General features: G+C 32.5%; 1 protein-coding gene across 1 annotated transcript; it reads right to left on the reverse strand.

Moving 5' to 3' along the window:
* Window positions 1–9,865: 9,865 nt before the first annotated feature.
* Window positions 9,866–10,801, reverse strand: LOC123248499 (olfactory receptor 6C76-like). The gene has a single exon (XM_044677288.1). It carries the CDS (start codon window positions 10,799–10,801, stop codon window positions 9,866–9,868), a length of 936 nt encoding a protein of 311 aa, XP_044533223.1.
* Window positions 10,802–12,551: the final 1,750 nt, after the last annotated feature.

Consider the following 12,551-nt stretch of genomic DNA (forward strand, 5'->3'; position numbering starts at 1 on the left):
CAAAATTGGGACATTAATGCATTGCTGGTGGAGTTGTGAACTGATCCAACCATTTTGGCTGGCAATTTGGAACTATGCTCAAAGGGCTATAAAAAATGCCTGCCCTTTGATCCAGCCCTACCATTGTTGGGTTTGTACCTCAAAGAGATCATAAATAAACAGACTAGTATGAAAATATTTATAGCTGCACTTTTTGTGGTGGCAAAGAACTGGAAAATGAGGGTATGTCCTTCAATTGGGGAATGGCTGAACAAATTGTGGCATATGCTGGTGATGGAATACTATTGTGCTCAAAGGAATAATAAACTAGAGGAATTCCAGGTGAACTGGAAAGACCTCCAGGAACTGATGCAGAGCTAATGGAGCAGAGCCAGAAGAACACTGTACACAAACATAGAAAGTTTTGGGATAAGGTAGACAGAGAGTGAGTAAGCTCTGGTGGTAGGGAGCTTAGATGGTTCAGAGTTCTGATGGTCAAGAGCTCCTTTGCCAACTGACTTCTTGTCACCTTTATTGGGGTTACAACAGTATGGGTGGAAGGGGAGAGCCCAGTGACTTGATACATTAACATTATGAGGTAATCAACATAAAATGCAAACTGCCAGAACCTAAAACAATAGGTAGAGCTAAGATCTGTATCTGGAGCTGATATGGTCTAAGGCATCTAATGATGTTTGATACCTATGTTAATTGATCATTGAAGGTAAAATAAGAAGACTGAGATAATTGACCTGTCTTCTGTGGTGTAGTCTTAGGGAAGGGCTAGGGATTTGGCAAGGTTGATGTTCAATTTGACTCAAGATTACAGAGATCAATCATTAGCAGTATAAGAGTTAACTTTTTGAGCACTCTTAAAATAATATCACAATTAATGTATAACTGGATTGCTATAGTTGTTTACAAGAAACACATTTGAGGCAGAGTGACACATGCAGATTCAAGGTAAAAGACTGGAACAGATTTTATTATGCATTATCTAAAGTAAAAAAAAAAAGCAGGAATACCAGTCATGATATTAGAGAAAGCTAAAATAAAAATTGATCAGATTAAAAGAGATAAAGAAAGATATTACATCTTGTTAGAAGGTACTATAAACAAGGACGTAAAATCAATACTAAATATTTATGCACCAAATGGTATAGTATCCAGATTTCTAAAGGAGAAACTAAAGGAGTTAAAGGAGGAAATAGATAGTAAGACCATAAGTAAAAAGATAGTAAGACCATAAGACCAACCTTTCCCTATCAGAACTAGATAAATTGAACTAAAATATAAATAAGAAAGAAGTAAGGGAAGTGAATGAAATGTTAGAAAACTTACAGTTAATAGATCTCTGGAGAAAACTGAACAGGGATAAAAAGTAATACACCTTCTTTTAAGCAGCATATGGTACATACACAACAAATGACCATGCACTAGGGCATAAAAACATTGCAAAAAAAATGCTGAAAAGCAGAAATAATAAATGCAAATTTTTCAGAGATCATGTGATAAAAAATTTTAATTAATTGGAAATTAAATAATCTAGTTCTTCAAAACTGGTGGGTCAAAAAACAAATCATAGAAGCAATTAATGATTTCATTTAAGAGAATGACAATGAGGAGACAACATCAAAATTTATAGGATACAGCCAAAGCAGTATTCAAGATAAATTTATATCCCTGAGTGGCTATATCAACAAAATAGAGAAGGAAGAGATCAACGAATTGGGCTTGCAATTTAAATAATTAGAAAAAGAACAAATATTAAATCCCCAAATAAAAACTTAATTGGAAATCCTAAAAATTAAAAGAGAAATTAACAAACTGGGAAGTAAAAGAAGTATTAAACAAATAAATAAGACTAGGAGTTGGTATTTTGAAAAAAAAATTAAATAACATAGATAAAATATTGGTTAATCTAATTTAAAAAAAAAGAAAGAAGAGAATCAAATTAACAATACCAAAAATGAAAAATGTGATCTCACCTCTAATGAAGAGGAAATTAAGACAATTATTAAGAATTACTTTGCCCAATTATTTGGCAATATATATGACAACTTAATTGAAATGAGTGAATATTTACAAAAATATAAAATGCTTAGATTTTAAAAAAAGGAAATAGAATACTTAAATAACCCCATCTCAGAAAAAGAAATTGAACAAGCTAGGAAGGGGACTCCCTAAGAAAAAAATCTTCAGAGCTAGATGGATTCACAATTGAATTCTATCAAATATTCAAAGAACAATTACTCCCAATTCCACACAAACTTTTTGACAAAATAATCAAAGAAGGAATTTTACCAAATTCATCTTATGACACAAAATTGTACTGATTCCCAAGCTAGGAAGACCAAAAACAGAGAAAGAAAACTAAAGACCAATATCCTTAATGAACATTGATGCAAAAATCTTAAATAAAATACTAGCAAAGGGACTACAGGAAGTCATCACAGAGATTATTCATTAAGACCAGGTGAGATTCATAACACGAATACAAGGCTGATTTTACAGTAGGAAAACATGCATATAATTGACCATATCAATAACCAAACTAACAGAAATCATAGTCTATATAATTAATATTTTTAACCAAGTTGCAGGATACAAAATAAATCCATATATATCATTAGCATTTTTAAATATTTCCAACAAAATTCAGCAGCAAGAGTTAGGAAGAGAAACTCCATTTAAAATCCCTCTAGACAGTATAAAATATTTAGGAATCTATATGCCATGAAAAACTCAGCAATTATATGAACACAACTATAAAACACTTTTCACAAAAATAAAACTTGATCTAAACAATTAGAAAAACATTCATGGGTAGGATGAGCTAACATAAAAAATGACAATTCTACCTAAACTAATGTATTTATTCAGTGCCATACATATCACATTACCAAAAAACTTTTTTACAGAATTAGAAAAAAATATTACAAAGTTTATCTGGAAGAACAAAAAATCAAGAAAACCAAGGGAACTAATTTAAAAAAAAATGTGAAGAATGGAAGCGCAGCAATACCAGATCTTAAACTGTACTACAAAGCAGTGACCATCAAAACAATATTGTACTGGCTAAGAGACAGAAGAGTGGATCAATGGAATAGACTAGAAGTAAATGACCTCAGCAAGCTAGTGTTTGATAAACCCAAAGATACCAGCTTTTGCAACAAGATCTCATTGTTAAAAAAAAAAAAAAAAAAAAAAAAAAAACCTGCTGCATAATTAGAAAGCAGTAAGGGAAAAAAATAGGTTTAGATCTGCACCTTATACACTATTAAATTAAAAATTGGTAAGTGACCCAAATATAAAGAGTGAAATCATAAATAAATTAGGTGAACACAGAATAGTATAACTGTAAGATCTATGGGAAAGGAAGGAATTTAAGACCAAGCAAGTGATAGAGAACATTACAAAATTTAAAATGAATAATTTATTATATCAAATTTAAAAGTTTCTGTACAAACAAAACCAATGCAACTAAAATTAGAAGGGAAGCAACAAACTGGGAAAAGATTTATAACAAAACTTTCTGACAAGCATCTAATTTCCACAATATATGAGGAACTAAGTCAAATGTACAAGAAATTAAGTCATTACCCAATTGACAAATGGTCAAAGAAGATGAATAGGGAATTTTCAGATGAAGAAATCAAAACTATCAATAATCAGATGAAAAAGTGATCTAAATACCTCCAAATTAGAGAAATGCAAATCCAAATAACTCTGAGGTGCCACCTCACACCTAACAGATTGGCCTATATGAAAGTAAAGGAAAATAATGAATTTTACAGGGTATGTGGTAAAATCGGACATTAATAAACTGCTGGTGGAGTTGTGAATTGATCAACCATTTTGGAAGTCATTTTGGAATTATGCCCAAAAGTGCTTTAAAAGAATGCATACCCTTTGATTCTTCAATACCACTACTAGGTTTGTACCCCAAAGAAATACAAAGGAAAAATATTTGTACAAACATATTCATAGCTATGATCTTTGTGGTGGCAAAAAATTGGAAAATGAGAGGGTGTCCCTCAATTGGGGAATGACTGAACAAATTGTAGCTTATGATGGTGATGGAATACTATTGTGTTATAAGGAATGATAAACTGTTTGATTTCCATATGAGCTGGAAAGACCTTCACCAACTGATGCTAAGTGAAATGAGCAGAACCAAGAGAACATTGTACACAGAGACTGAAACATTGTGTGATGGTCATACGTAATCAACTTTGCTACTTATAGCAATGTTGATCCAGCACAATCCCAAGGGACTTACAAGGAGAAATGTTATCCACATTGAAAAAAAGAACTGTCAGAATTGAAAAGCAGAAGAAAACCATTTGATTTTTTACTTGTTTATATATGTATGCAATGTGAGGTTTGGGTTTTTGAAAGATTATTAAAAATGATTAATATGGAAATTAGTATTGAGTGATAATACATGTATAACCAGCTTGTCAGCTCTGGGCGTGGGGAAGGGGAAAGGGGAGGCAAAGTACATGAATCATGTAACCATGGAAAAATATTTAAATAATTTTTAATTTAAAAATTAAAAAAGAACAAGTATAAGAATAAGAATATCAAGGGAATTAATGAATATATATATATATATACATATACATATATATATATATATGAAAGAGGCCTAGACATATCAGATCTCAAACTATACTATAAAGTAATAATCATTAAAACAATTTGCTGCTAAGAAATAAAATAGTGTTAAAGTGAAATAGATTAACTAATGAACACATGACTGTGAATGTTTATGGCAACTTGGTTTTTGATAAAACCAAGGATCCAAGCTTTGGGGGATAGGACTCAGTATTTTATAAAAACTTCTAGGAAAACTAGAAAACAATATGGGAGAAAATTGGTATAGATTAACATCTCACATCATAAACCAGGATGAAGTCAAAATGGATACTTGATCTAGATATAAAAAATGACACAAAAACAAATTAGGGAAACATGCAGAAGTTTACCTGTCAAACTCATGGGTATGGGAAGGACTTATGACAAAACAAGATATAGAGAAAATTATGAAAAATGAAATGGATAAATTTTATTATATTGAATCAAAATGTTTTTATGAACTAAAACACTTCATCCAAGATTAGACGTGAAATAACAATACTTTAAAAATATATAGCAAGTGTCTCTGACAAGTGTTGTATTTCACAAATATTTAGAGAAATGAGTCAAATTTAGAAGAGTACAAATCATTTTCTAATGGGAAAATGCTCAAAGAATATAAACAGGCAGTTCTCAGAGAAAGAAATTAAAACTATCAATAATTACATAAAAATGTTCTGAATAACTATTGATTAGAGAAATGCAAATTAAAACTTCTTTGAGATACCATCTCACACCTATCAGACTGGCTAAGATGATCAAAAAGGAAAATAACAAATGTTGGAAGGGATGTGGGAAAACTGGGTCAATAAAACACTGTTGGTGGAATTGTGAATTGATATTACCATTCTGGATATAAATATGGAACCAAGTTCAAAGAACCATAAACCTATTCATATTCTTTGACACAACAATATCACTACTAGGTCAGTTTTTTAAAGAGATATGAAACAAGGGAAACGGACCTACGTGTACTAAAAAAATTACCTTCTATTTTTAGAGTATGAAATAATTTTATAGTATTAAAGAATCCCTATCACCTGAGAAATGGAAGAATAAATTGTGGCTTATGGTTATAATGGAATACTCTTATACCATAAGAAATGACTAACAGAATTAGTTCAGAAAAACCTGGAAAGATATATGAAGTGATTCAAAGCAAAGTGAGCAGAAGTTGAAGATCAATGTATATAGTAACAGAAATATATGATGATCAACTGTAAAAGACTAGGCCATTATCAACAAAGCAAGTTTCCAAAATAACCACAAGGGACTCATAATGAAAAAGCTATCCACAGACAAAGAAGGAGTTGCTGGAGATGGAGGTAGATCAAAACATGTTATCTTCCACTTTGTTTCCTTCATGAGATTATTATTATAAGTGTGGTATATATCTTCCATTATGAAATGAGCAATATGAAAATATATACTGCATGAAGTTACTGATATAATCTATATCAGACTATTTCCTACTTTAGGGAGGTGTGGAGGAAAGGGAGGGAAGCTGAATTCATAAATGTCAGAATCCAATTATCAAAAATTTTTATACATGCAAATGAAAAAAATAAATGTAAAAGGAAATAATAATGTTTAAATAAATAAAATAGTATTAAAAAGAGAACCTTTTCTTTTTATTATTATTATATATTATGCATATAATATATAGTATATGCCATATACTATGTATTATACATAAATAAATATTGCTGAAATAATTTATTAAATTTTGTTTTAAAAGTCCATAGATCACAGTTTAAATCCTATTTTAAAGAGGTTGCTAGATCAAGGAGAAAAATTATTAGGAAGTCTTTTCTTTTATAATAATGTGGAGAAAATAAAACTTTCTTTTTATAAACTTAATTCCTATCAATTCACCTGAAAGAAAACAAATTCCCTATGACTATGTCGGTAGTCTCAAATTCCTGGATAACTATTAAGGAAAGTCTTTATTATTTCCCTTCATAAGAAGGGAGCAGGCCTTCAGAATAGTTAAACCCAATAAAGGATATATACATAGGATTAAATCATTCATGTTAAAGTAAATTTATGTGAAAATATAGCCTAAAAAATTATTACCTCTAACACCTTGATGGAAACTTTTGGGATCATTGCCTTAATAGTAGTCATGGGAAATTGGGACATGTATATACTTCTGGTGGAGTTGTGAATTGATCCAGCCATTCCAGAAACCAATTTGGAATTATGCCCAAAGGGCTATAAAGAATGCCTTAGCTTTGATCCAGCCAGACCACTTCTGGCTTTGTACCCCAAAGAGAGAATAAGAAAAAATACTTGTACAAAAATGCTTATAGCTGCACTTTTTGTGGTGGCAAAAATTTGGAAAATGAGGGGGTGTCCATAGATTGGGGAATAATTGAACAAAGTGTGATATCTGTTGATGATGAAATACTATTGTGCTGAAAGAAATGATGAACTACAGGAATTCCATATGAACTGGAATGAATCCCAGGATTTGATGCAGAACAAAAGAAGCAGAATCATTGTACACAGAGACCAATACTTTGCGGCCCAATCAAATGTACAGACTTTTCTACCAGCAGCAGTGCAATGACCCAGGATAATCCAGAGGAACTCATGAGAAAGAATGCTATCCACATCCAGAGAAAGACCTGTGGGCATAGAAATGCAAAAGAAAAACATATGATTAATCATATGGTTTGATGGGGATATGATTAGGTTCAGGGCTTTAAAAGTTCACTCTATTACAAATATGAATAATAAGAAAATAAGTTTTGAACAATGATACATGTATAACAGTGGAATTATTTATCAGTTCCAGGAGAGGGGAGGGAAGGGGAGGAGAAATAATAAGTCATGTAAACATAGGAAAATATTCTAAATTAATTAAAAATAGTTTTTGTGGAAAGAGAAAATTTTGGCTAATGAGTTGGGCAATACTGAGCAGATGGAAGTACAGAGTTTCCATTTTAGCGTTACCTTGGAAAGACTTTATGCAAGAGATATATGATCCCTGTAATGTAGAAGATGGCATAACATCCCTGACAAACCTTGCAATAATAAAACTTCAAATATGATGGTAACTGATTATGGTGTTAGAGGTGTCCTCTTGATTCTAGTGATGCATATGTTTCTGAGGTGTTATGATGATAATAACAGATAGTTTGGAGAAGCAGATAAATGTGTCAGGGCCAAATAGAGCTTTAAGTCAAGGGCCAGAGATTGACAGGCTTCAGTGATGAAAGGAGGGGTTAAACACTCCTGGCTCTCAAACGCCTCCCCCTCTAACTGCTTCTGCTTCAGTTGGTAATGAAGACAGGAATAAGATTCTTCTGGTAAGTTTCAGTTATGGCTGAAACCCCAATTGATGTTCCTTTTCTTAAATTTATATTCCTCACAGGTCAGTATGATGAGTATATAGAAATTAGTTATCTAACAGTTGAGGACAGAGGAGATCTTCTTAAACTGGCAGCCAACAGGATTCAAACTAAATGTACAGACTGAGTTGTGAGTATCTTTCCCAAATAATTATCAGGCACAGATTTGAAGATAAAAAAAGTTATATTAGGAATTAACAAGGAAAATTAGAGAAATTAATGAAGGTTTTAGGATAATGAGAGGAGACCCTGAACTGTTAAATTGATGCTGCCCTTCCCCCTCTTCTCAAGAGGGGATGAAGCACTTAACTGAAACTGGCTCTCTTGCTATTGATAAATATCTTACTCTCTAATCACTAAGTAATTATATAATTATATTAATGAAGAATAGTAATAACAAACAGGCTAACCTTATGAGTAGAAACTACTAGCTTATGCTACAATGACCACCTCAGGTGAACCCCCAAGTCAGGAGTAGCAAGCAGAGTGTCTGCTCACATCCACTCCCACAAATTAACTGTCTCCAGCCCTTCTCAACTGCCCCTCACCCAAAGTTCTCCAGGGGGGTCCTCTGGAATTCTGGGTGAGGCTCTCCCTGTACCTTTGCAGGGATTCCATGCTTTGCATCTGCTCACAACAGAGGCTGCTTCCATTAATTTTTGCTACATCATATTTAAAAATATATGGTCAACTGTTATTGATTTTAACTCAGTTGAATAGATTATGTTTTCTAAGTGAAAATACTTTCATTACTTATGTTAAATTTCTCTGTGAGATTGTGTATGATAGAGTTCCTCTAAACATCAGTGTTATTTTGAGAGCATTTGAATGGTGGAAATCCATCTGAAGGATTTTTCAAAACTTCTTACCAAGGGCTTGAAGTGGCAGAAACAGAAATTATTTTTAAAGAGTTTGTGGTAGCTTTCTGTTTAAGGAGATAAGGAGTTTGTCTTCAGAATTTGGTTGATTCCAAGTACCACCAAAAACAACCCCCAAACAAAGTATACCAAAACTATAAAAATCCTAGACAGAATGGGCACTTAAAAAATACACTGGAATTCCTATTTTCTTGTTGAATTACTTGATAACCTGACATTGTTTTTGACATGGTGAATGTGGAGTCAGAGTGGAATGATATTTTAATTATCAACTACAAATTGTGTCCTATGAAATCTTCTTGTAATTTTTGTTTTTTTGTCATTATTGTATTAATTTGTCTTTTATTGTGTTCCAATCCAAAATCTAAATCACTAAATTGGCCCAAGTTAGACCTTGACCAGAATAAAAGTAAAATGTTTTGTGCTGAAATCACCGAGTAATGACTCAAACCACTTATATGTGCTAAATGAAATAATATTTAAATTCATTATAAAACTGAAAAATATGCAAAAAAAGACATGGAAGAACAATTTTATTAGACATTTTAATGCTTCTCTTTCACAGCAAGAAAAATTTAATAGAATTTTAATTTAATAGAATGTAATTTAATAGAATAGAATAATAATAGCTAATATTTATAATAGTGCTATAAGATATGTAAAAGACATTGCATACTTTATCTAATTTGATAAAAGGTTATTGAGAAGAGGAAACTGTAGTAATGAAGAGACTTTGAACAATAAGATTTGGAAGACTTGTGGTATCATTTCAATAGCAATATTAAATATTTCATTTTTTAGCAACCCGAAATATATTTTTAAAAAATAAGTCATAATCTGCGATACAAAGAAATACAGATATAAAAGTGAAGAAATATAACATTTATGCTTTATATGAAGAAAAATTATTGAAAATATTGTCCCAAGTAATTCCCACACTGTTGTGAAGAGTTGCTCTTTGAATTAAATATCTTTATTCTAATTTTTCAGGCATGAGTTTTCTTTTAAAAATTATTTATGTGGAAAAAAAATCTTTCTGATTGTGTCTTTAAAGGCCTGTTTCACTTGCTGGTTCCTTAGGGTATATATGAAAGGATTCAGCATAGGGGCAACAGAAGTATTAAGCACAGCTACCCCTTTAGTCATAGCCACCCCTTCCTTTGGTGAAGGTTTGGCATACATGAAGATGCAGCTTCCATAAGAGATGGAGACAACAATCATGTGGGAGGAACAAGTGGAAAAAGCCTTTTTCCTTTGCTGGGCAGAGGGGAATCTCAGAATAGTTCTGAGGATGTAAGCATAAGACAAAATCACTAATGCCAAAGTGAGTAAAAGTGTGAACACAGCTACCCAAAAACTCATGATCTCTAAGACCGTGGTGTCTGTGCAAGAGAGTGACAACATAGGAGAAGTATCACAGGTAAAATGATCAATGACATTGGAGTCACAGAAGTCCAGCTGGAGGCCCATGATGACTGGTGGAAAGATAACAAGGAAACCTGCCAGCCAAGAGCTGATTACAAGCTGGCTGCAGACTTTACTGCTCATGATGGTTGTGTAATGTAGAGGTTTACAGATAGCCACATAGCGATCATAGGACATGGCTGCCAGCAGAAAAAATTCTGTTGCACCAAAGAGGATAAAAAAGAACACCTGGGCCAGGCAAGAATTATAAGAAATTGCTTTTTCTTTAGTTATTATACTGACCAGAAATCTCGGAATGCAGACAGTTGTAAATGAGATTTCTAAGAAGGAGAAGTTTCTGAGGAAGAAATACATAGGAGTCTTGAGGTGTGAGTCCATCAGGGTTAGGGTGATGATGGTCAAGTTGCCAGTGACACTCAATATGTAGGTGAGAAACAGAAAGACAAAAATCAAGATCTGTAGCTCTGGGTCATCAGTCAGTCCCAGGAGAATGAACTCTGTCACTGATGTTTGATTTCTCATGACTGGTGCTTGACATCTGCCAGATCCTCAAATTAAAAAAAGAGAGAGAAAGAAATAATTAAGGGAATAAGTTGAGAGACTTCTATTGGGCAACTATATTGTGAGAGAGTCCTACAGGACCAAGGGAAGGGAGATAGTCTAGGAGAGATTATTAAAGTATATTCAATGAAATACAGAAGAGGATTAAAATGTGACCTTCCTTTGTCTGCCGTATGTCCTGAAGTTCTAACTGAATTCCTATCTTCTATAGAAAGCTACCTAAGTGTTCTTGAATCCAGAATTTAGTTGTTTCCCATTCATCCTATACATGGCTTGTTTGTATATATTTGTTTGCATACTATTTATAATGTTACAATCTAAGCTCCTTTAGGGTAGGGGCTGTCTATTGCCTCTTTTTCTATTCTTGGCCTTTAACACAGTACCTAGCAATAATGAGTACTTAATAGATGTTCATTGATCTATTGCCTTACAAGTTGATTCCACACTCAAATACATTCCACAATAACTTCATCGAATCCTCCATAAATAAAAAATAAAAAGTGTAATAGTACTTTGTAATTATTTGCAATTTATCCTGTATATAATTCTTTTTTTACATGATTGTTTGCATGTTCTTTACTCTTCTTCCATCTCCACCTTAGATTGTGAGTTCCTTAAAAGCAAGGGCTGTCTTTTGCCTTTCTCTGTATCTCCATATGTTATCAGAGCACCTAGCACATAATGGGTTCTTAATAAATCTTTACTAACTGGTTTCTAAAATGAATTTTAACATTCTTCTCTTAATGCAATCAAATATAAAGTTAGCATTGTAACTTTAATTAATTATAGCATTATATTATTATTATATATCATATATAATCATAACATTATAACATTAATTAATCTACACTGCACCATTCATATATTGTGCTTGCCTTCTACTATAATTCTCAGGGTTTGTTTTTTTTTCAATATTCATTCCTTTCATGTGTTTATGTATGTGTTTGTGTTTTAATCTGAGAATAAGCAGAATCCTATCTACAACCCCACCTGCACCTAATATGGTTAATAGACTTCATAAAATTTCATTTATTTCTACCAAGTTTCATCTTTTTGGATGGCAATCACAGCGGACAATGAAGACGTTTTCAAATCTCCATTTTTTCTTTTAGGTCCTTTTCAAATGTTACATATATTTTTTTTCTGATTTATCTAAGACATTGATACAAATGCTGCCTTTAAGAGACTAAGGATGTAATCCTATTTCATATAGTACACATCATTCTTCAAGATGACAATGATCTGTTCATCTATATTCTTTGTGTCATGTTGATCAGCTAACTGCATCCATCAGAATGAGCCCAGTTGGGACTTTATATCTTGTTCCCAATGCTAAGGTGAGAGAATCCGTTGAATATTTTACTGAAATTCATGTACACTATGGCTATTGCATTCTCTTTTGCCAACAGTTCTAGTAAACCTGTCAGGAATGAGGTGGAGTTAGTTCGGTACGACTTTTTATATAACCAAATGATGGTTATATTAGTGATCACCACTTATACAATCTAGATGTTGTTGTAATAAGAAATGTGAGGAGGTAATGGATTAGGCTGGTGGTCATGTTAGTGTAGGTAGCAAGACAAATGTGGAGATGTTATGGTTCCCATTTTTTCTAGTGATAGGCTTTATTGATTGTAGAAACTATTAATGTAAAGTCAAATATTATAAAATTAATTTGGGAGGTTATGGTATATAGTGATTATATTAGGAA

Source organism: Gracilinanus agilis, chromosome 5, assembly GCF_016433145.1.
Source record: "Gracilinanus agilis isolate LMUSP501 chromosome 5, AgileGrace, whole genome shotgun sequence".
Classification (NCBI taxonomy): Eukaryota; Metazoa; Chordata; class Mammalia; order Didelphimorphia; family Didelphidae; genus Gracilinanus; species Gracilinanus agilis.

Bases quoted from the DNA above. Each gene is read 5' to 3' on its own strand.
- LOC123248499 (XM_044677288.1), bottom strand. From the start codon at position 10,801: ATGAGAAATCAAACATCAGTGACAGAGTTCATTCTCCTGGGACTGACT.